The following is a 25805-nucleotide window of genomic DNA, read 5'->3' as shown; positions in this document are numbered from 1 at the left end:
ATCAAGGGGACCTCACGAGTGGACGCCTGAATGAACATGAGGAAATTAACTGCTCCTTTCTCAATAAATGTCACTGCATTACCTTACTGACATATCTCTATCACACACTATTGTTGTTCCTGAGGCTGAATGCCTGCACAAAAACAATTATCTTCGTCCTGAATTCATTAATGTCTCAATCTGTCCATAAATAGATCAAATGTAGACAGATTGTTTCACTTATTTCTTTCTTCCCTGCTGTGTGTGTGGCAGCTTAGTGCATTTTTAACTGATTTATGGTTTATTGGACCCGGTTGCTAACACTAACCTGGTTACTAACAGAACCTAACCAAGCAATCGGTTGTTACCGTCTCTTTTGCGGGTATTTAACTATTTTAATGCCAGGGCCTGCCTCCCCGTGTGCGAACAAGTTCCCCTGCCACTATTTTGCAGAAGCATCATGGCTGCATCCTGTGTTAACGCCAGCAAAGATGATTGTCGTTGGTTTAAAGAAATATGATATATTTTTATATATGTATATGTATATTTTTTTTTTACCCTATACCAGAATGATAATAGGTGCAACCAGACATTTCTCCAGTACTGACACTGCACTGTAGAGAAGTCTGGCTGTGTAAGACTACCTGACATCTTAAACCAGATGTGGAGTAGACCTAGAGTAGCTAGACTGACTGACATGGCTGCAGAAATGAAAATAAGATGCTTCTTTCATTCCGCTTGCTCCACGTCTGGTGTAAATCCTGCATCCTGAGGCTCTCAGAATGCATGGGCATCCTCTGAACTTTGATGATATGCGTGCATGCACAAATGTACTTACCTACCAGGTTGCTAATTTTGTATGCTTATCTGCTACTAGAGAACAAGTACATTTTGGTATAACTTCAGCAAAATACTAACAAAAAGTATTAAAAAAAAATTGCTTCAGATAGGAGCCACAGAAAGAAAGGCTTACTTCACAACCTGCAGAAAGGACATCAATCTGTAAATGAAGGGCAAGTGCTTGAAAAGTGCATGAATGTAACTCTTAAAAAGCTGTATGAGCCAATTTAAGGCAAATAAATGACAGAAATTAATCACTGGTTTAAAGCTCTAACATAAATTCTTCTTTTACTCCCACAGTCACCCAAAGTGCGCCCTTATTCTGCGATGGACGGCGTCCCCTTCTTCCTCAGCAGAGTTAAAGCCGAACCTCCAGAAGACCTGCTTGCTCACGACCTGCACTTCCACACGCAGACCGAGCCCGTGGACCTGTCAATCAACAAACCCCGCCCCTCCTATTCATCCACCACCCCTACCACCGCCTCATCATCCTCCCCTCTCAGATCTGCTTTCTCTCCGTCTTCTTTATCGTCATCCTCCTCCTCCTCCTCCTCTCCATCGGTTATCACCTCAGCCTCATCGGTGCTCACGCCAGGCCCTCTGGTTGCCCCGGGAACCGGGGTGAGAGGTCAGCCGTATTTGCACATCCTGCACTCTGTGCCGCCGCCTCCATCCAGCCCTCTGAGCCTGCAGGGAGCAGGGAAGCTGGCCAGCCATGTTCACCGCATCCCAGTTGTGGTACAGTCACTGCCCCTCATGTACACCACTGCCGTTCGATCACCCTCCAGCCTCAACAACGCCATCATGCTACCTCTGCTGGACGAGGTCAAAAGCCAGGTCAAAGGTGAGACCATACTCTGTGAAATTGCTTCCTGTTCATATGGCTGACTTAGGCCTTTAAGGATTTCTGCTGAACTATTTTTTCCAGTTGGAAACATTGCAGTTTCAAAGGTGCTGCAACTATAAATTAAGCATTGATAGAACTATAAAGGAAATGACCCCAACCACAATGATTGTGCTAATCCCTCATGATTATATTGGTTTAGCAAGGAAACATAAGCCGTCTGATGTGGCTTTTTTCAGCTTTGACAGACAGCTTCTCCACCTGATAAAAATCAGTTATCTCATGAAAAATATTCACCTAAATCAATCGGGTTGATTAATTTCATTTTTCAGCTGAAAAAATCTTTATAAGGGGTTCTTTAAAGCCTGTTTAAAGGGACTCTGTGGAACTTCTGTGTTGTGCTAGAAGCCGGGCGTTAGTTTATGTGAGCGGACTCCATTTCTAAACTAACATTAGCTGCTATTGCTCTCTGTTAGCAGAGCACTCTAGAACATGCATAAAGTCACATCTATTGGACTGTCACAGAAAATCCTTCACAAAGAAATCCACAGTCCAGCAGCATTAAACAACTTCAACAAATCGTCCACTGGCTTGTTGAGACAACCGAGAGGGACGGGGAAGGTCTCAATTTTCACATCACGTTACAATCTGCTCACCTATGGCCAAGAAAAAAGTGATTAATACAACTAAATTACTACAAATTGTTACATACAGCCCCTTTAAATAATTAAATACCCATAGACTTTCATGGGAACCCCTTTAAATAAATGGATAAAATATGGTCCATGTCTGATTAGGCTGTGTCTGGGTCAGAAAACAAAGACAGGTCGACACTGAAACCTGGCAATGAAGAAGTAGCTGCAGCACCTATGTACAGTAATGTGGCTTGATATATCCCAATGACATGCTGTTTATGATGGTAGATTCGTCTGCCCAGATACCTCTTTAGTCGAGGCACTTGCAGACACAACGCTGTGAAAGCTGACAGTGTGTGTACGTTCTCTCAGAGACGGCCCCTCAGGCGATAATGTTCCATCCTCAGAGTGAGGATAGAGTTCACAAGTTGAAAGGCTTGGATTTCTTAAAAAGCCTCTGGTGCAGGTAACCCGGGCCACACCTGTTGTTACATCTCTTTCTATCGTGAAGCAAATATCTGAGAACGTTTGTGTATTACACCTCGCTGGCCTGGCCGACACTGTGTTATTGGTTTTCTCTCTGGGTGTGGTTTTACTGCCAACCACTGGGAGGGAGCCTACAGTAGGTGTTTCTGTCCAACTCTGAGTCGTACACAGGGCGACTGTTGTGAAAGAGGCTGCTTCTTGTCACTCCCTGCAGGATAGACAGACACACGTGCATGTTGTGTACGTGCAAGCAAACAAACAGATGTGTAATTAGAGCATGTACTCAGACAGACACTTGGTCGGCTGGGTGTGGTGGTCCCCTTAGAGATGGGTGTTTTAAAAGCTGTGTGTCTGCTCCTGAGGAGAGGAGAGGAGAGAAGAGGAAAGGAAAGATGGAAGGACAGGAAAAACAAGACTTGCATAAGAGGGTGTGGATGGATACTGAAGATGGGTGGCACTTACACAAACACATGCAAGTACACATATACACATCAGCCCAACATCAGCTCTGCCCAGTTCTGAAGGCACCAAACACAAAGGAAATGGGGTGAATGAGTGTTTAATGTTGGGTGCGGTGCATACAGTCACTTTTAATGAGACAGCAACCAGTAAGCAAACAGAAAGTTTGGCTAGTTACTGCACTTATTGTGAGTTATAGATTTATAGAAGAATTCCCACAGTCAATTGATTATTGAAGTAACAGAATATTCTCCTGATACTTCCAACATTGAATTGAGTAACCGGGTGATCTCATAGAATATCTTGCTTTAATAGAAAAAGTGAATATACAAAAGAGTGAATAAGGGCTACCCTTCAAAAATACTAAATAAATGTACATCATCCTGCCTTCTGAACTAACAGTAACTGTAAGTTTGATAATATACATTTATTCACTATGTTGAATGGTATCAGACTAAACTGAATATACCAGCTGTATTTGATTGGTGCATTTTAGGCTCCAGCTGCAACTGACACCACCTAATATTTTGCTTTCTTGAGTGTTTTATGCATCACTATGAGGGCAGTAGGTGCGTGTGTGTGGGCAACTATCATAATAATGACATGAATAAAGCATAACTTCGCACACCTTTGTTGTTCTTAACTAGCCATCGCAATGAACTAGCCTTCATTTTAACCAGCACTCATATTGATTCAACAGAACTTTAAAGTGTTAACCTTGATGTTACCTTCTGTTATGTCGTTACCGTAAACTGTAGCCCCATATGGAAATGTAATATATGACATATATGTTACCTATAAGGCAATATATGATTATTACAAACATACATCTGTGGATATATGGAGATATATTGTAGGTTTATAACATAAAGTACAAAACCATATTACATTTTACATATGTACACACATGAAAAATTATGGACATATATATGAAAACAATCATCATAGATGTTATTTCAATATATGTACATATACAAATTTTGCCATGCGTTTTTCATATATGTTATAATTTTTCGAATGGGTACATGTGTAAAATGTAATGCAAATGTATATAGTTTGTATATTACAAATGTATACAAATACATATGTTATATGTATAATTAATCATAAATGTAACATATAGGCCAAAATATGTCATTTAAATACATAAACATATACATTTGTACTGTATGGGCTGGACATTATGCTGATATATGAAATTGTTCCAAATTCTAATAGGTTTCATATTTGTTATGTACATATACATGAGAACGCCATGTATGTCCATACATTACATTTGTATATTGGACTGTACTATAATATAATAAAAACCCTAAGTAGATCGTGGTGAATTACCATTTTCGTGATAATTGTGAATGTCCTCAAGATACTTTAAAAAGAAGTCTAGCTCCATAATGTACAGTTAATTCAGTTTATTGATTTCCTGATTTATCTTAAATTGTCATCAGGGGGAGCCCGCATTCCAGTCATTCCAAAATCCTAAGCCTGTCACTGTGGCTGAAGGTTTGGCTTGCCCATTGTGTCACCCACAAAAAAGCTAAATCTGATGCGTGTCGATACAATGGACTCCAAACTAAAGAAGGACACGGAGATGTCCACCATTTATTTATTCTTTATTTATGCATGAAGACCTGTGATGTAAAAAAACATGTGCATTTTTTAACAAAATGCATGATAAAGTGATTCCAGGATGTTTCAGTGCCATTTTAAGTTTAATTTGTAATCATATTTTGATGATTATCGGGTTGATTATTGGGAGAATTATTTTCATATTGTCCCATGCCTTCACTGTACAGAGTTTCGTTTTGTTTGAACTTGAAATGACACGGTCTGTCTTTTTATCTGGCCTTTCTCTCCTCTTTGCCCCTCGCTATTTTCTCTCCCATGGTCCATTTTGCAAACCACACCATGAAATCATCGCATTGCCAGAAAGTAATGGGAATCCGTGTGAAACATAGTGCAGAGTATATATTTACATGGATTAAAGCTTCAGTGCAAAGAATTTGCATAAAAGATTTTATATAATCGAGGTACTTGAGGAATCGCTTCAGAAATTAGTGCTACAAGTTAGTGAGTCACTAACTTAAGCCCATTCCCCCCATATGAAGTGCAGTGTGAGGGTCAAGAGAGTCCACATTTACCTTGTTTGACTTGATACGAACCCAACAACCATGTGCAGTGATGCAAGTCTCCGTCATACTGAAGCTTTCAACACAGATACAAAAACACTTGCATGCACACACACACTTCCACTCACCCTCATGCACACACAGGTTGGCCATCCTCTTTAAGAGAGGGCGGGTACCCTTCCCTTCACTGCTGTCTCCCTGTCTCCAGCAGGAGGTTGCCATGGAAACAGGGCTTGACTGGAAACAACAGGAGAGAAAGAAAGAAATCCGGTGCTCTGCCCACCTCTCCACCACTCCTCCTTTGTGTCCCTCGCTCAAAATACCCCTTTCCAACACGATGCGTTTCCAAGTAATTACAGGTTTCCCATAGGGTAGGAGAGCTGATGACCACTCTGCATGTCTTAGTCTTCGTCCACAGTTAGAAGCCTTTAAAAGCAAACGCTCCAACAGACTTACAGTTATATTTCAGCACCCACCCCCCAGTAATAACACCATGTCTGCTCCTAACTCTAGACCCTCATTATGGGCCATTATGGCCACAGTCTCAGCTGAGAGGGCAGAGAGGGTGAAGTCCTGATAGCCTGTAAAAGCAGCAGGCTTACAGTAACCGGGGATGTTGCAGAACTCAGTGGATAACGGATCACAATATATTTGGTGTTTGCGGTGATTACGTCTTCAGAAACAAGAACAGTTATTAGTTATTTTATTTACTATGTTGTCCATGTATCTCTCTGCAGTTTCCAAGTTGTGCATTCTTATGTATTTTAACTTAATCAATGTTTATTTCCAGCAACTTTTCTTCGACAAGCAGTCTCTGGCAGGTTTTTATCTTTATTTTTTGTACAACCATCTCCTGAGTTATCCAGGATGTACGCAGTCTGTGTCCATGGAGACACAGATGACAGAATGGCTGCAGGCCCTGGCAATATATCCAATGAGTGGTTCAGGGGAGAAGTTGTCACAACTTGGGGAATAGATGTAACTTTGTCATGCTGCTCAAGAGACAGAGACCCCAGTGCTCATTGCCTCAGAGGGTCGTGGTTAATAGAACGCTGGCCAGTCTAATGTTAGACATTTTTATTCTTGGTTACTGTGCAAGAGAACAGAATCAAAGACGGGGCGAAGCTAGTTTGCTTATCATCCGGATCTTCTGTGAAAAGAATACAGCAGCCACTTCGACTCTTGTGTTGTCTTCAGGGCTTTTATGTTTTGTCATTACCATGAATATGATTCTCTGTCAGTTGCACATGTAGGGGAAAGGAGGGCAGAGTGCTCAGTAGAGTCGCACTCATGCATGCACACATACTTTAAAGTGAGACATGTTCAGTATTCACACGCGCACTCAATCACAATCGCACAAATGCTCCCACTGACTACCGTGTCTGTGTCCCGTCCTCACAGCACACACAGACCCCAACGGCCTGTCGCCAAGGCAGATCAAAAGTGACAGTGATGACGATGACCTGCCAAACGTGACCTTGGACAGTGTTAATGAGACCGGCTCCACTGCGCTGTCTATAGCCCGCGCCGTACAAGAGTGAGTATCATGATCTGTGTGTGTGTGTGTGGGAAATGTTGACCCTCTATACTGACTTCTTCTCCTCTGCTGACCCGAACATGTCTAAAAAAAATCCATTTATCTCTGTTTTGAGTTACGTCATGCCACAGGAAGATGTTTAGGAGGTACTGCCATGATCCGTATACTCTTCACTGCTGTCTGCTGTTTGTTGATATGGGAATTCTTATTGTTGGAGAAAGTTAATTTGTCCTAAACTAGCTTTCCCTTATTACTCATTTATTAAACTAAATGCTTTATTTATGCTTTACTCACACTGCAAAAACTCAAAATATTACAGTATATCTGTCAATAATACCTCATTATACATAGTACAAGACAGAATCACCGAGAAATCACCACTTCAATGAGATAAATGGGACATGTTTAAGACAATTTTCACTGGCAAGTAATACCCTGTATTCAGTGGGTTTTTTACGGCCTTATTTCAAGTGCACCAACAAATTAAAAAAATAAATAAATACAAAAAATGACATGAAGGGAATGTAAAATGTCTCAGTGGAATACATGTAACGGTTATTTTTGAGAACAATATTCTAAAAATGTTTCCAGTGGTTTCTGAGGTGGAGGGCACGTCGGAGTCTCTTGCTCGATAAGTTACAAAACAATCCATTGTGGCTCAGAAGAATGTCCCGACATTTATACAGCTTACTGTCTGATATGTTTTTATGCATTGTATGTAGTTAGCTGACTGGTTCATGGTTATGGATAGGTGCCACACAGTGATTTAGCTTTTGCTCACATGATCGCACGAGGCATCATGGGTAGACTTTCATCAATGTTATACAAATTAAATGGGTTTTTTTAAACAATTTAATGGAGACCGATCATACTTTTTCATTTTTTTTCCCTTTCCTTCAGTGTTTTATGTTCTTGTGCATGTAAAAGGTCTTGAAAGTTAAAAAGGTCAAAATCTGGACCAACACAAGCTCTTCTGTCCGACAGAATACGCCGCACCTGAAACGCCTCATCAGTAGTCCCGCCTTTAATGCTGTGACTCTGTGACATCACACTATGTCACCATGTCACACATTGGCTAGTTTGGCCATGTAAGAATTGATTTAGTGCAGCTGCTCTGTTGTTGTTAGTGGTGCTGGGTCAGGCGTGTGTGAGCTAACCAATCAGAGCAAACTGGGTATTTTGGAGGAGGGGCCTTAAAGAGACAGTATGAGTTTTTGACCCCGGTCTTTGAATATATTTATATGTGGCAGATGTCTCTTTGGGACTTTTATTTTGAAAATGTAGTCTTTTTTTCTTCACTATTAGCTATTGTTTATCAAGCTGGTGAGGTTGAAGCATAAAGAACATGTCAAATTTATAAAGGATGTCTATTTGAGTAGGGATAATATAAATTATGCAACATGAAAGTTAGTTAGAAAGTTTGTGTAAACTGTATAAAACTGAAAAAGCACAATGCACACAAAAAATTTGAGCTTTGACATGGAATTACAGAGTTCAGAGTACTGATGTATAAAAAATGTTTTCCCTGACACCGCTCATTGTTAGTCACCCTGGATGAGAGCATCATTTACATATAAACCCTGTCTAAAACCTAGTATTGTGCATTTCTGTGTGCTTTCGTAACTGCTTCTGCACATTTGGACGTATCAGCGTGGGTGTGCATCTATATGCCTGACTGCGTATGGCTCAGACGTACTTTTAATACCCCGTTCGGCCTACAGACATCACAACTCCTGTGGTGCCAGTCCATCTGTGTTGAATGAAAAGACTTCCCTCTCCAGTGGCTGACAGCTTATAGTATCCTGATCAGAGACGGGAAATCAGGAACATTTGGCTCTGCCCTGCCCTCCTCCCCCCGCCGCCTATAAACCAGAACAGTCATAGCTAGCCGCCTGGCCAGACTCAAGTTAATGCCCATAGGACTTTTATTTAGACTAACTGTAGGGAAACTATTCCAGGACCCTGTGAGAATCCTGCTAATGATGTAGCAACACTAACAAGGCAGAGGCTGACGGCTGTCCAGCCCCAACTGGCTGTGTTTTGGCGTTAAGCGTCCAGCTTACAGGGCTGACATTGTGTTATTGCATTGTTTGCTTGTGCACTGCTGGCTGCGCGAACATCTACAGTAACACAACTAAATGAGTTATTGTGGTGGCACTGTGGAACACATTGTGGTAGAAACTAGTTCTCTGGCTGTGCTTGTACATTGGTGCAAGTACAGGGTGCTGTGTTTCAGGGAAGACACACACTCTCTCTCTCTCACACACACACACACTCACAGAGACACTCAGTGGAGGACTCAGGTTACTGTGCAGGTTATTGAAAGGGACAGGCGTGCCCCTGAGTGCCACACGTGGGCACCGGGTGGTCAGAGGAGAACAGGGGTTGGCAGGACCCAACCTTTCACTGCCCAAGCTTTCACTATGGAGAGAAATCACCAGCCAGGCTTAGCAATGCCCTGCCAGAGCCTGCCCACACACTCACTTCTCTGTGTGCAAAGTGCAGACTGTGCTGTGTAGAAACTGTGCTCCTGTGTGTGTGGAAAGTATGCATGCACGTCCGTAGGTATTAATCCACCGGTGTGTGCTGTATGTGTGTTTGTACTGTATGCATGCACGTGTTTCTGCACAGTGGACACAACAGCTGGTTCCAGAAGGAGGTCAGCCATTGTCAAAAGGAACACAGACTTGCATGTTTGTCTGTGAAAAACAAAGCAGTCTGTAGTCTTCTTGAGTTACACGCCGGCTTGGCCACATAGACGAAGAATGTGCGTTCTGTATTGACACAACACATGCGCTCCATGGACATCTGCACTGCAACAGAAGCCGACAGCACTTCTTTGAAATATATCAGCCCATTGTGTCGCCGAATTTTCTTTTTCTTTTCATTTAAACGAGTGCAGTGCGAGTGCAGAAAGGACTGCTTTACGTAATTTGGTTGCCACATTTACACAAGCAGTCATCCAGAGAGCATCAGAGAGGAGAAGTGTAAGGGCGGAGGATGGGAGTGCCTGCAGCTTTCAATCCAGGTATCCATATATAAATAAATGAGTGAAAGGAGAGAGTGAGATAGGGTGAGTGTGTGTGTGTGTGTGTGTGTGTGTGTGTGTGTGTGTGCCTGCGTGTGTCATGTGCTTCTTGGGCAGCCTCCTCCATATTCATGCGTTTCCCTGGGGACGGGTGGATAGGCTATTGTGGGAGAGCACGAGTGAAAGAGAGGGAGACAGTTGGAGAGGGAGAGAAGGTGTGTGTGTGTGTGTGTGTGTGTGTGTGTGTGTGTGTTGGGTTTAGGGGCTTGTGTTGGAAAGGTTGTCTCTGCTGAAGTCTGGCTGGTCCCCAAGGACCTGGGGGCCACGGAGCAGAGCAGGTGGAGGAAGGAGTTGGGGGGGTGAGGCAAGGGCTAGTATCCTCGGACAGGTACAGGAATGCCCAGTGGGCAGTCTTCCAGAGCGCACACACACACTCACACAATCCATTTCCTGTTTTCTTGATAAATCCACTATTACTGCAGGCCTGTTTGAGAACTATGTAGCTGTTGTTATGACCTCGTTTCCTATGAGAAGTTAGAAAAATAGTATGATATTGTGGGAAACCCCCGTTACAGGTGACACGCATACACTAACCCCCTCGCTGTTTCTCGTCGCCACTGCGGTGCTCACGTCGAACAGCGGATGAAGAGAGGGGGGAAAAAAGGGAAACAAAGGAACCAAAACAGAGGTCAGCTCTGTTTGAAATCGTTCTCAGCTGTACTTCCTATTTCTCTCCGCTGCTCTGGGAGACACAAACAGACACATTCACACAGCCGCGGTGCCGTGGTGACGCAGGGTTCAAGGCAGTGTGAGGTTGCCTCCGGGCTCACATGAGAAAACACAACAGATTGATTCTCATAAAACAGCGAGGATACATATAGACAGAGACGTGGTGTCATAAGATATAAAGATGTATTGTTTGTCTGAGTACATTCACCCAACACACAACTTCACGTTTATTGTTTTCTGCTGGTTTTTGCCACATTGTTGTCTCATTAGTTGCGAAAATGATTCAGCTTTTAATTACACAAAAGACGACTTTTTACTTTAAAGGACAAGTGTGAAGGATTTAGCATCTAGAGTATAGCGATGTGGCTGCAGATTGCAACCAGCTGAATACCGCTTGTTTCACTCTCCCCTACTGTGGCCACTAAAAACACAAAGTGCCCTCTCTAGTGCCAGTGTTTGGTTTGTCCATTCTGGGCTACTGTAGAAACATGTTGGTGCAACATGATAGACTCTGTGGAAGAGGACCCACTCCCTCTGTAGCTCGGTAGCTCAAGCTTCACATGATTATACATTAATGAAAACATAAGTATGATACATATTCCATTTCTGTCAATAGATTCCTCTAAATCCTACAAACTGCACCTCCAAGAGTAAACCCAGTATGAGCACAGTGATCTTTTACTATGGATTAACACATACTGTAGGCCCGCTGATATAAATAGCAGCCTAAAACTGCTAGTAGCTTCTTTCAGAAGCGGTGGTGAAATCTTCTCAACCCACAGAGAAGCATGAAAATCCTTCACCTGCAGTTAAAACATTTAACAGTTTATTTTTTATATGACAAAAGCAACATGGAATCCTGAAATTGATACTTACATTTATGGCTGCAGCTAACCATTACTTCATTACTTTTATTGCTTTCTAACCCTGTCATCTTTTTTTGATGAATCATTTTGCCTTAGCACAGTCAGAGAATAATGAAAAATGTCCATCACAGAGCGGGTGATGTCTTTAAATGGCCGACAATATTGTTGTCCAATCCCCAACCAGTGGTGGAAGAAGTATTCAGATCCTTTCTTAAAAAGTACTAATACTACACTGTGAAAATACTCATCTATAAGCAAAAGTCCTGAATTAAAAACTGTACTTCAGTAAAAGTATATAAGAATAATCAGGAAAATATACTTAAAGTATCAACAGTTAAAGTCAGCGTTTTGCTGTTATATCTGATATTTTTGGATTTGGATTGGATTTTACCGCTGTAGATTTTACCGCTCATTTTAAATACTTCCAACTGAGCAGGCAACGTCTGTGGACGTCCAAAACAGGTTGATATCATGTCCGTTGGGCCAGGCCATGATCTGGACGTCAATTGACAGCCGGAATTAGTCGATAAATGACGTTGAGAAAAGACGTCCAGTCAGGCCATAATCTAGACATCCACTGACATCCAGAATTAGTTGAGAATAGACACTCATACTGGCTATGATCTGGACGTCCACGGACAGCTAGAATTAGTTGGCAAACAATATATAAACGTCTATACAACGTCCAGAAAAGACGTATAAAAAACTTTCATTCTGGCTCCACAGAGGACGTCTTTTAGACGTCTTGGATGTCCATAAATGACGTCTAAAAGACGTGATCTAGACCACTTTTTGCTCTCTGGGTTTTTATACTGTTGGGGGATTAATCTACAGCAATTCATCATATTCTGTAAAATCATAATATGTTCATCCTCCAGTTTATCACAGACATTTAAAATCAACACATCTGGAGATACATGGTCTTTACTGGACAGAAGGTGTATGAAAAATTTTAATAAAATGAAACTAAAGCTGTCAGACAAATGTAATTGAGTAAAAAGTATATTTTCCTCTGAGATGTAGTGAAGTAGAAGTATGATGTTTTGATAAATGGAAATACTCAAGTAAAGGACAAGAACTTCATATTTGTAATCAAGTACAGTACTTAAAATGTACATAATAACATGACACCACTAGAACAGAGTAATCATTAATAAATTATACATTTATAGTATATTATAGTATAGTATAGTAGTTAATAGATATTTTACTGTTGACAAACAATGAAATGATTAATAAACCACTGTTTATTTTTTTCCTATTTATTGAAAAAGTTATGCAACTATTAATTACTCATGAGAAGACATTTACCTCAAGCATTTTATTGTTTGTTAATTCTGCAATTGGATATTGGACTTGCATTGCAAAAGAGACAGTACGGATTGGCAGTCACACCTCCTCCATGTTAATGCTTATCACTGGAGCTCCCCAGGGCTGTGTGCTCAGCCCCCTCCTGTCCACACTGTACACCCATGACTGCACTGCCAGACATCAAGAGAACTCTGTAGTGAAGTATGTGGACGACACCACCATCATCAACCTTATTATAAACAACGGTCAGAGTTACTACCAGGGGGAAATCAACAATCTTGCAGAGTGGTGCACAGAGAACAATCTACCGTTCAATGTCAGCAGAACCAAGGAGCTGATTGTTGATTTTAGAAAGAGAAGACAAAGACACACAACCCTGTCTACATCACTGGAGCTGAGGTGGAGCAGGTGAACAGTTATAGGTCAGTAGGAATAAGCATCCAAGAGGACCTATCTTGGTCATCACACATCACCATTCTGGTTTAAAAAGTTAAAAAGTTTAAAAGCAGAGAAAAGGGCCTTCTATGAAAACTTATGAAAGTTTAATTCCAGAGCCAAATTCTTGTCATAGAGTCATAGAAAGCATCCTGACTGGAAACACCACAAACTGGCATGGAAGGCTGTTTCCAGTCAGGATGCTTTTCTATGAAGGCTCTGCACTGGATGATTAAATCCACCAGAACATCACTGGTACCCGTCTACAGAGCACCAGTGATATCGGAGAGGTCAGATGTCTGCACAGAGCCTAAAGGATACTAAAAACCAACACCCACCCCAGCCACAGTCTGTTCACCCTGCTGCCATCTGGCTAAAGATACAGAAGTATCCGCTGCCATACCACCAGACTACAGAGCAGCTTCTTTCCTCAGGCTGTGAGACTCTTGAACTCATCCATCACTGCGGAAAATTGTTTTGTTTTGTATTGATTCTCCTTTGTAGCATAAAGGAACCTAAACTAAATTTAGTTTTGCAACCTGGTTTGTAAAATGACAAATAAATTCACCTTAATCCTTGATTAACTAAAGTTTAATTAGCTACAAATTAACCATTTATTATCGGTAGTTATTTAAAAATGTTGTATAAGTTGTATATCTGTGTATCTGTAAGGATTGGAGATCACTAATCAGTATCGTTTGTCCCATTGGGAAATTTCTCCGAGTACCCAAAATGGATTAAACCTAGAAAGCCGTCGCTGAGCTCTTGAAACTGAGCAGTGACGACGACAGAATTATGACCAGCAGCGGAGCAGCAGTCGTGGCACTTGAAATGAGTTAATTTATTATGAGTAATGAGTCGTCCTTCGTTCTTTGTTTTAGAAGCTGTTGTACTCAGAGATTCCTAAATTATATCATAATCACAGAGTCACTTCATGGATGAAGTCAGAATGTAAACATCCGCCTCTTCTGCTAGATGTCTGAGCTCAGAGTGTTTCCACTGTTAATCCTGCCCCTCCTCTTCACTGCCCTGGACACGCGCGTACACACACACACACACACACACACACACACATGCACACACACACACTCACACTCACACAGACCTATGAGGATCATTAGATGGCCCTGTAATAATTTCTAATTAAAACTCACTGTTTTCCTTCACATTTATAAATACACTTCTTTGTCTAAGTGTTCAGTTCTGACATAACATTGCAGTGAGATATTTTTTGGAGAAAGACAGAGAGAAATGAGAGGGGAGCTGGAGTTCACTTCATATCTGACCCGTGTGCTCATTTCCTGTACAGCTTCAGATTGGCAGTGAGCCAAGAGCAACAGGTGATTTGTATATTTGTGTGTGTTTCTCGATTCCTGTGTATTTGTGTAGCCTGTACGTACGTGTGCGTCTTGATTGCTTTAGTGTATCTGAGTCTGCATTTGACAAATCGTGCCTCGGTGCAACGCAGAGAGACAGGAAGTAGGTTGTGTGTGGCGGAGACAGTTCACTGGAGGGCCCGTCTGGCAGCCCCTGCTCCTCTTTCAGATCCCTCTAACGCGACAGAAGCTGCTCCTTTCTCCCTCTTCACCCCTCCTTTTACTCCCTCCTTCACCCTCTTTTACCTGCTTCTCAATATCCACAGCAGAGACTCTGAGACCTGAAAGAAAAGCTACAGTGCTCCACCACTGCTGACAGTTAAATATATCCCACAGATCTCACTCCTCCTCCCCTCTAGTAAACAGAGATGTTCTTGTTTTCTGTCTCCACTGTATCCTTCTCTTTCTTGCCCGTTTGTTGTGTGCATGTACAGCAGTCATGTGCTTATCGCTGTGTGAAAGGTGCTCACTGTTTCACAGTCGACAGTCACTGGTGAGACATGAACTACTGACCGTCTACCACAACCCTGCCCTATTTTCGTTCCGTCCTTTGTGTGTGTGTGTGTACTGTATGTGTACAGCATCATATTCAGAGAAGCGATGCGTGAGCTGATTTAATTTTTCCACAGATATGATACTACGCTACACTGCAAGTGCTCACACACACACACACACACACTGACACACTCACAAGCCTCGCAAACAAAAGCACACACTTAGCTATGGGGCTTCACTTTCAGAAGTGACACATTATATAATCAGCTGTGATATTGAGTAGTTATTGGAGAGGAAATGTCATGACAAAATGTATTGATGACAGGAATAACGCAGGAGTCATTAGCCTCATTGAACTACTTTGAAAAAAATGAAACTCCACCTTTGATTGATGAGAGTATCGCAGCAATAAGAATACCAGCCGTCTTACCTCATCTACTCCCTCAGCATTACAGGACAGCAGTGTAACACTGCCACCTGCTGGAAAAGCTACTGTTCTGCACTAGCTTGCAGGGTCATTTTCTGGAGCGTACACTCATCTTTATAGAACCAACAAAAACTATACAGACTTAAGTTCACCTTTTCAAAGCTCTTCACACAGGTTACTAACACGCAGCACAACACTTAAAGGGGTACTATTTAGTTTAACTGAATAAACAAGCTGTTCTCAGAGGAAAATAAGGTCTCCAGAACACTGTTTGAAGCTAGAAAGGTGTCAGGGTCCGCCAAATATCATATAAAGTAAAACAGTATGAAATTGTGTTGTCCTTTTAAGGTCAGTTTGTTTATTCAGTTTGTTCAGTCATGAAAGTGAAGAGAGTTTGTTTATTTGGTTTGTTTAGTCATAAAAAAAACACTGAAGATTTTTCTCTTCTAATTAAAATTTCTTTCCTACAACTACACAGTGAACCTTTAATCTCAGATCCAAAATAAACTAATGCAACAAAACTACAACATACACATGGATCAACTCTAGTACCACTACACAGTGGTCACAAAAACACTGGCTGCATTCCAATATGGACCACTACTGTCTTTGAAGGGGCTTCACTAAGAGACAATGAAATATTTTTCTAGGATTACTTTCATTTTTGCAACTGTGTGCTGCTCCTCAGTTTCCTTTGTGCATTGCAGCTTGTGAGAATAGTGTCCATCAGCAGCATGTTCACACATAAATACTGCCTGACATTTATGGGTCCATGCTGGTGTCAGCCGTGGCCGGAAGCGTTATGTTTTCAGCATGTCTGTCCGTCCCTTTCTCATGAACATGATATCTCAGGAATTCCTGGAGGGAAATTATGCAACTTTGGCACAAACATCCACTTGGATTCATTAAAGAAGTGATTAGATTTTGGTTGTCAAAGGTCAAAGGTCAAGGTCACTGTGACCTCAAAGAGCTGCATAACTCAAGAATTCATACGCTAATTATGACAAAGTTTCCCACAAATGTTGAATACAATAACATGATGAAGCGATGACATCTTATATCTAAAAGGTCAAAGTTATAATGTTCTGCAAAAACACTTTTCTGGCCTTTATTCAACGCAGTAATTCAGGAACAGAAGGGGAGATTGTGACTTTATTTTACATTTGGTTGGATACTGAATTGGTGATATTAACTCTGGGTGCCCACCTTGAAACTGTGATTAGATCCTCTCTGCTGCCGGGTTGAAGCGTCCACATTTTGCAATTTGCAGCTACTTCGACTGTTTTTTGTTTCTCTCAATTAACTTACAGACATACAGCAGTAATAGCTGTTGATCTTCAGGTGATTGTCGTTGCACCATGTGACGAAGCTCTCTATCAGTCCTCCGTACTCCTCTTTAGAAATAGTCTCTCAGTGAAGACAGTGTGTTTCTCACTGGAAATTATTCACTGGAATCATACATGTACATATAGTGTTAACTTATGAACTACACTTATGACCATTATATATATGAGTCTTGACAGACATGGATGTAAACTGCAACTTACATACAGCCAGGAAGCAGTAATACTAGTTCAGTATGAATGCAGTACATACTGTTGTCCTGCTTAGTTTCGCTGTGCCTCACATTGTTGCACAAAGTCATCGTCACACTCTAATAATGCTGTTATGTTCATTCTCCTGTTGCAGTTCCATGTCCCCGTTCAGTATTGACAGCATACGGCGCCCTCGAAGGTCAGAGTCACCAGATTCCAAAAAGAGAAGAATCCATAGATGTGACTTCGAGGGCTGCAATAAGGTGTACACCAAAAGCTCCCATTTAAAAGCACACCGGAGGACGCATACAGGTCAGTGGCTATAAGTGTTTGTTTATATGCTACGATTATTATGTTGTTAGTTGATCTACAGTAATGACAGTAATCACAGTCTTTTTATCCAGTACCCTGGGCTTACTTTGTTAAGGTTGCACTGAAAACCACCTTAGAGTCTGAGTCACTATGAAGAATGTATAAACTCAAACTTTAATCTGGAGTAGGTCAATGGTTAATGCCAACTCTAGACAAGGACTTGAGCAATTTAGCAAACAAACCACATCCAAGATAAAGACAATGAATGCACATGTAATGTAATGTATGTAATGTATTTATAATGCTTTATAAGATCTGCTGAACACCTTTGATAATACATTGTGCTGTCTTACAAAAGTCGTCCTAAGGCATTATGTCTGATCGTAATACTGTACATTCAAAGAGCAAAAATCTCAGTTTCTCATGATCACAGACTCTCTTATGAACATCCTGTAGCTTTCTTTAGTCTTAATGGAGGCAGACTGTGGTTATGAGTGCTGTAAGACTGTCCTAATGACTCAGTGTCGGCTTAAAGTAAAAGGTGTATATTTATAATGACACTATCATCAGACCATGTATCACACTGTAACCAAATGGAATACACATTCATGATTGTTGCGTCACATTCGTGTTAATGCCATACCGCAGGAACACCTTGAGGGATTTTGACCTGACAAAACACATTTTTGACCATTAGTCAACAGTTTATATGATAATCATGAAAAGTTTTACAAACATTTCCTAATATGATGAATGGTGACATTTTATATCCAGAAGGTCAAAGGCCAACTTCCTTGTGACATCATAATATTCTGCAAAAGAAGTTCTGATCATTATTCAACACCATAGCTCATAGAACAGCAACTTGTCTGGTTCACGGAGGGATACAACCGCGAGGCGATAATTCTAGTTGACAAAGTACCATCATGGTTGTGAGGTAAAAATTGCAGAACGAAATCAGTCTGCACCTTAATTTCATTACTATGCAGTGATAATGTAAATGCACCAACTAATTCAGACTTGATGTTCACTGTGATGTACTACACATCGTTACTAACATGCAGCACAACACTTAAAGGGGTACTATTTAGTTTAACTGAATAAACAAGCTGTTCTCAGAGGAAAATAAGGTCTCCAGAACACTGTTTGAAGCTAGAAAGGTGTCAGGGTCCGCCAAATATCATATAAAGTAAAACAGTATGAAATTGTGTTGTCCTTTTAAGGTCAGTTTGTTTATTCAGTTTGTTCAGTCATGAAAGTGAAGAGAGTTTGTTTATTTGGTTTGTTTAGTCATAAAAAAAACACTGAAGATTTTTCTCTTCTAATTAAAATTTCTTTCCTACAACTACACAGTGAACCTTTAATCTCAGATCCAAAATAAACTAATGCAACAAAACTACAACATACACATGGATCAACTCTAGTACCACTACACAGTGGTCACAAAAACACTGGCTGCATTCCAATATGGACCACTACTGTCTTTGAAGGGGCTTCACTAAGAGACAATGAAATATTTTTCTAGGATTACTTTCATTTTTGCAGCTGTGTGCTGCTCCTCAGTTTCCTTTGTGCATTGCAGCTTGTGAGAATAGTGTCCATCAGCAGCATGTTCACACATAAATACTGCCTACAACCGCGAGGCGATAATTCTAGTTGACAAAGTACCATCATGGTTGTGAGGTAAAAATTGCAGAACGAAATCAGTCTGCACCTTAATTTCATTACTATGCAGTGATAATGTAAATGCACCAACTAATTCAGACTTGATGTTCACTGTGATGTACTACACATCGAGGGTTGACTGATGTGTTTTTTTTCGATACCGATACTTTACTTGAGTATTTCCATTTTTTGCTACTTAATACTTCATCTCCACTACATCTCCATGCTGCATCAGAGCCAAAGTAGCACATTTCTGAATTAGTGTAGTTATTTTATCTGCAATTTGGCAGAAAAGTTACAGATACCAACAATCAGAAAAACATCGGTCAGGGCTGATAATCAATCTTCCCCTACTGCACATCTCAAGCAAGTTTCCAGAGTCTGCAAATTAATATTCATATTGTACAAAAATGAATCAATACCACAGGATGTCTGAAAAGGCTTCCCAACAAAAAAAGACAATCTGACAGACGATATAAAAAATAACACCAAAAATATTACAAAAAAGAAGATCTGTAGCATGTAAAATGATCAGCCAAACTGTCAGGTGTACATGTGTATACTTTACTTTACAATTACTATAAAGAAAAGAGTGGACATGGACACACACACACTGGTGTGATCTTTAGCTTTCATATAAAAACATAGATATTGATTTTTGTACAAGCAACTGTGATGCTTGACTCATGATGGGTTTCATACAACATTATATTATGCTGTAAAAGCTTATAGCTATTGCTATAATGTGTCATACAAACTTTTAGGGAGACATATCATCATTTATAAAGTATCAAGGCCACTGGCTAAGTAACTTTTAATATGTCAAGTATCCAGTGGCAGTACTGAACATTGATCTACAAGCTTCTGACTGTGCACTCTGTTTTCTGTCCTCCTCTCCAGGGGAAAAGCCATACAAATGCACCTGGGACGGCTGCACGTGGAAGTTTGCCCGCTCTGATGAGCTGACGAGGCATTACAGAAAACACACAGGGGTGAAGCCCTTCAAGTGCGCAGACTGTGACCGCAGCTTCTCCAGATCTGACCACTTGGCCCTGCACCGACGGAGACACATGCTGGTGTGAATGAGACGGAGCGAGATACAGAGAGAGAGAGAGAGAGAGATCAATGGAACAGACACACACACTCACACACACAGGCAGCCGGGGGAGCGGGATCTCCCTATGAATGTTTCTCAGCTGGCCTGGACGCACACCCACACACACATAGATGCACACACACACTCTCATCCGTCACGAGGAGGGAAGATGGAGAGGTGCACAGAGCTTGTGGAGCACAAAACAGGGTCACTTCTGGATCCTCTTTGGGGTTGGAAGGAACGGACGGCAGGATCTGTTATTGTCTTTGTTTGGAGTATAATAGGGAACTGTCTTTTACAGCACTGTTTGTAAATGTTTCACTTTGATTTTTAAGATGAACTCGCACTTCTTTATTTGGACAAAAAAATATATATAATGCAATCGCAGCTGTCTCTTTTTTGGTATCTTTCTTTTCATTATTGTTCAAATGGCTGCTTCTCCAGCATTCATAATGTGAACGACCCCAGTATGTGGAATGGATTTCCTGTGTGAGCAGAGAGAAGTAGGACTGGATCACAGGAAAAGGAAAGGACTTGGGCCTATTTGGAGTTACAGGCAGCATTGTTGCACCGTGTGAGTCTGACTTGTGACCAGCAGAGGGCGCCATTTCAACGCAGATGGCTTCCTTTGCCTGCTGGAGCCTGCTGTCATAGCCGAGGCACGCCATATGGAAGCTAAAAATGGGGGCTGGACTTTCACCTATCTCATACCCAGCAAAAAATAAATGACATGAACTCAAACAGCCACAACCTGAATCAATCAACCTCATCAACACGTCCACTGTTTCACATAGTCATTGCTTTCTTTCAAACAATGAAAACTGGACATGCGTATCATCACACCAGCAAAGGAACACGCCGCTTACCACACGCTCACAGGACCCCACATCTCGTCAGTGCTACTCTTTATGTTGAGCCTCTTGAAAGCATTTTCTTCAAAAAAAAAAAAAATCTTTGGTGGATTTCGTGCTGTGATTAGCAATCAGTAAAGTGCAATCTTTAAGGATAAATATACTTTCAGTATGGAAACGTTTTGTTTTATTGAATCTTGCTTCTTCTTCTGTTTTTTTTTTTTTTTAAATGCCTGCTTATTGCTTATGTTTGACTCAGAAAAGTACAACCCCTCATGTACAGTGAACACTTTGAAACAATCAGAGGAGATATCCAGTATGTGAAAAAGAAAAAAATAGAGGCACCTTACAGACTCTGCTTTCATTCTGTCCTGATCTATCTGTTGTTTTCTCAGCTGGGTTTGACAGTGAAAAGAACTTGGCCTTGTGGTTTTTTTTGCACAGCAGCACTTGACCATAAGCTGAAACTGACATCGGCTGCAGTGTTATTACAGGGATAGCGTGGCACCTGATGTACAATACAGAAAAGCAATACATACAGGACAGAGTGATGAGAGGGAGCGTCAGCGTCCTCGTTGTTCTGTTTGCTGATGTCAATATCGGGGGAGAAGTTTCTAACCGCGACTGCCACAACTCCCTCTGTCGATTGGTTCGTAGCTCCAGCACAAGGCTCTAATCTGATGCGTCTCAGTTAGCGAGTTACTCCGAATCATTTTATTTTGTTTTATTTTATTTTATTTGTCTCAAATACAGACAGTCACTTGAAATGTTTTCACCTCAGACCAGATATATGTTAAGATTATTATCTGATGTACCTGAGATTTGGCTATAGAAATGACTGACAAATGGAGGAATCACATATACATACATTTACAGTACATGTATAAAGAATACATACACATCATGTACATGCATGAATACATTATGTATGCACAGGAAGGCCACATTTTTGATGCAGTTACTGGCAGAAACATCTCTTCAATTAATTTAAAAGTTTAGTCATAATAACAGACATTGTGCAGGTATTTGCAGACATAATCTCAGAGTATCAGGCCATTTTATTGCATAGTGCTGCTAAATGCATCTATTGGACTGAAGCCAGTAAAAAGAAATGGTGACCTTTTTGATAACAGCACCTTGAAAACTACACACACACACAGCCACACACACACACGCACACACGCACACATTACACACCCTCACTCTCAGTCAAGTAGCCAGATCCAGGAGGTCATTTCCACACATGCACCCCAATGTATGTGACACCCCTTTGAATGGTAATGGTCTATGTTATCATTATTTATGTATATTGTTTGTGCACATGTCATTATGCCCAGTTGTATTATCATTTTGGCAAAAAGCATATCAGCACCTTGTTTGATTATTAGTATGATTTTCAAATTATTTTATTTCAGATGTCAATTTATAAAAACAAATAATCATGGTCATATTTTATCATCCATATAATGTATGAGAAGGTTTTATTATTGAGGGGCACTTCATCATTGCATATAACTCTTTTTTTCTTCTGTAAAAAGGATCTTTTGAAATGTTGTAATATATGTGATAGTGAAGATAAAACTTATTACAAAGTTCTACAGCCTGTATATACATTGGAAAAATAGGGCTTTTGATTAGTAGATGCAGGAAATACATTTATACATGTAAAGTCTTTTTTCAGAGACTGTAATTTATCTAATTTGATATACAGTGAAATGGGGCTAATGGTATTCATCATGTAAATGATCATATGTGATGTTCTATAACAGTTTGCTTTCTTTGGTTTGTGGTTCAATAAGTTCATGATCAAATCATTTGTATTCCCAAGGCTGAACCAGTGTTTGCTAGAACCGACAAATTATTTATATACAATGACCGTATTAAGGTACTCGATTCCCTGTGTTGCTATTTTGCTATACCCGGACAAGAAATTATATTGATCAAGCACATATCAACAACACGTGTACTCTCGTATTCAGTGTATGAAGTTGCCTGCCTTAATACACCAGTTTTTTGCTCAATTCAATTAGACTTGAATATGGTGTCTCCACAGGACAGGGTGTATTATGTTTCCCTCCAGCATCTCTTTCCTCATTTTAGAGCATAATTTTGTAACGGTAACCAGGGTCAAAGTTATGCAATAATAATGAATAGTGCCTCATATTGCAAACTTGTAATATCAGCTGCTCTGTGCAGAGTTCAGATTTCAACATGTGTGCTCAAATTAATAAATTTCAAATGGGAAACCATGAATTTTTTTGGAAAGAAACAACAAAGCACAGACAACGTTATGCAAGGCGGACCTCTAATGTTTCACTTTCTTTACGCACTGAGCCTTATGCCATTGTGTCAAATGCAGCATCCTCCCATAACACTTTCACAGGCTGTTTATAGCTCGCGTTATTACTTTGCTCGCAATAAGTCACTTCCTCTGAGGGGAACAAAACTGAGTTACGAAGGCCTCATGATGTTTCAGCTTCATCATATGAATGGAACATGGAAGATAGTGAGGGTTCTTACTCACAGGGAAAATATCCTGTGGCTGGGATTCCGGCTGTAGAGCGACGCCTTTGTTAATGAATACTGATCTTACACTTCTCTATCAGTTCAATATCTACTTTACTTTCTGTGTAACATCTGCTTTTGAGTTCCTGGTTTTGAAAAATTTTAAGTAGTGAAGCCAATGCCTTTGTTTCAAGTTTGCTGATATTACGTACAGTAATCGTTGTTCCTGTATTTATGTAAAGTGAGTGTAGTGTAAATATATTCAGATCTTTTCATTCTTACCGTAAAAAAGAAAAAAAAGAAAAAAATTGTGATATTGCTCAGCATCGCTTCAAAAGGGAGATTCTGCTCATGGAATTCCACATCTGTAAAAGAAATTTTTAATCCCGATATTTTTCAAAACTTCAAGAACAGATGTCCTTCTTTATTTCTGTTACACTTTTCTTTTCTCCAAGAGTTGTTTAAGTATCCAGTCAGTGTTTTGCCTTTTTCTCTGTATTTTTCATATGGATGGAGCTGTGAAATTAAAAATAAGTTCAAACATATACATGTATATCAATATGAATGGAGGCATGAAGGTTAATAAAGTTGCATTTTGTATGTAACACACTGGTATGGAGCTAGTTGCTATCTACGACTGAGACGGCTGGTATGTGGTTTCAATGTCGCTCAGACATCTGAGTACTGTACTCACATTCTCTGGCATTCAGAAACCTAATCTTGGTATTAGGGAAGACATTTTAAATTATTGGTGATATGCAGTACAGTAGCTTGTACACAGTGTACGTCTGATCACTACAAGAGGAGCAGAAAATTATTAAAACCATTACAAAAAAATTAAAACCATCGATTAACCAAACGTACTACAAGGAACTTTTTACTGGTTATGAAACAGTTTTAGTTTATAGGAGACATTCAGTGCTTATCTTCATGTTCATACTTTCAGCTATGCTAAATCAATTCTTACGTACCAAACAAGCCGCTAGACATACGTGTGTGATACGGTGACGTGGTGTGATGTCACAAAGTCATGGAATTAAAGGCGGGACTACTGACGAGGCGTTTCAGGAGCAGTGTTCTCTGTGGGAGAGAGGAGCTTCTGTTGCTTCGACCTTTTTAACTTTCAGGATGTTTTACATATAAAAGAACACATATAACATACTGAAGGCAAGGAAAAAAATGAAAAAGCACAATGGGTCTCCTTAATACTGATGCCTCTACATGCAAACGAGACGATCAGTAGGAAGATTGGCTATTTCTGTGTAATTTGAATAGTCATTCTTAGTGTCTGTCACCAGGTCGGAATTCTGACTTATCCAGGTCAATCATAATGTTTTTTTCTTGCGCAGTATTGCTGAGGATGAACTGAGGAATTGAGGAAAGAAGCTGCTCTGTAGCCTGGTGGTACGGTACGGCACTAAAACAAAGTTTGCTTTTTTGTTTCACCATCGTCATCTTTTGTCCACAGGGGCCACCAGAATCAACAGAAAATGAAAGCGCCATACAAAAATTCTTCGGTGCCTGAATATCCTCATTGACATATTCAAACATCTCAGTAAAACATTGTGTACCTCTGTGTGATACCATGGTGTTTTGTTGCACCAACAGAGAGTTGTATTTTAAGATCTGCTATTATTTAACACAACATGTAGAGAATGCCGTTTCTAAGAACAGGTTGCACTTAAAAAACGCCCAGTACATAGTGTACGGCACTCTATTATAACTGGATCTGGATGAATGTTTCTGTCAGCCAGCAAAGGATTCAGATGATTACAATAGCGAGGTTTCAATTCCCACCCCACAAAGCATTTCACCGTGCAGTATATCACATGCGTGATTTATTACTCACAAGGGCCTATACAGTGTAGGCTATACTGTACAAGCAAAGTAGAGTCAAAAGAAGCTGAAGGCAAATAAGAGCGATATTATACCAATTGTCAGAGTGAAGTGCCTCTGCATTCGGGACAAGCTGAGACAACTCCTCTTGTTTGTACAGCTTCTCTTGGCACCTAAAGTCTGCTGTGACTCATGTCAGGGACACTTTTCCAAGAGTTGAACAAAAGATGTAATCTTGTTCTGTTTTCATGACTTGTTAATAAGAACAAGTGCATTAAGGGTGTGACCCGCGATAATAACTGAATACTGAAGGCAAATCATTAACCAAAAACAAATTGGCGCAGCAAGGATGACCCGACACTGGGAGATGTGAGGGGAGACGGCAGTTTGTTTGGCATTCAAATCATTTGGCATTTTGAATAACCATAA

The 25805-nt window shown here is 40.6% G+C and overlaps 1 protein-coding gene across 2 annotated transcripts in view; it reads left to right on the top strand.

Annotated features, from left to right (window-relative positions):
• The window catches only part of klf12b (Kruppel like factor 12b), a 44625-nt gene extending 23427 nt beyond the window's left edge, over nt 1-21198 (top strand). For both annotated transcript variants that reach the window (XM_073473280.1, XM_073473281.1), the window contains exons 3-6: nt 1120-1663; nt 6774-6909; nt 17266-17423; nt 19989-21198. In XM_073473280.1, the coding sequence (XP_073329381.1) occupies nt 1120-1663; nt 6774-6909; nt 17266-17423; nt 19989-20170 (1020 nt within the window). In that variant the 3' untranslated portion in view covers nt 20171-21198. The remainder of the gene's footprint in view (nt 1-1119; nt 1664-6773; nt 6910-17265; nt 17424-19988) is intronic.
• The last annotated feature ends 4607 nt before the right edge of the window (nt 21199-25805 follow it).

Source organism: Pagrus major, chromosome 9 (assembly GCF_040436345.1).
Source record: "Pagrus major chromosome 9, Pma_NU_1.0".
In the NCBI taxonomy this organism is placed as follows: Eukaryota; Metazoa; Chordata; class Actinopteri; order Spariformes; family Sparidae; genus Pagrus; species Pagrus major.
Note: the sequence above shows the minus strand (reverse complement) of the source record. Positions and strands in the feature narration are given on the sequence as shown.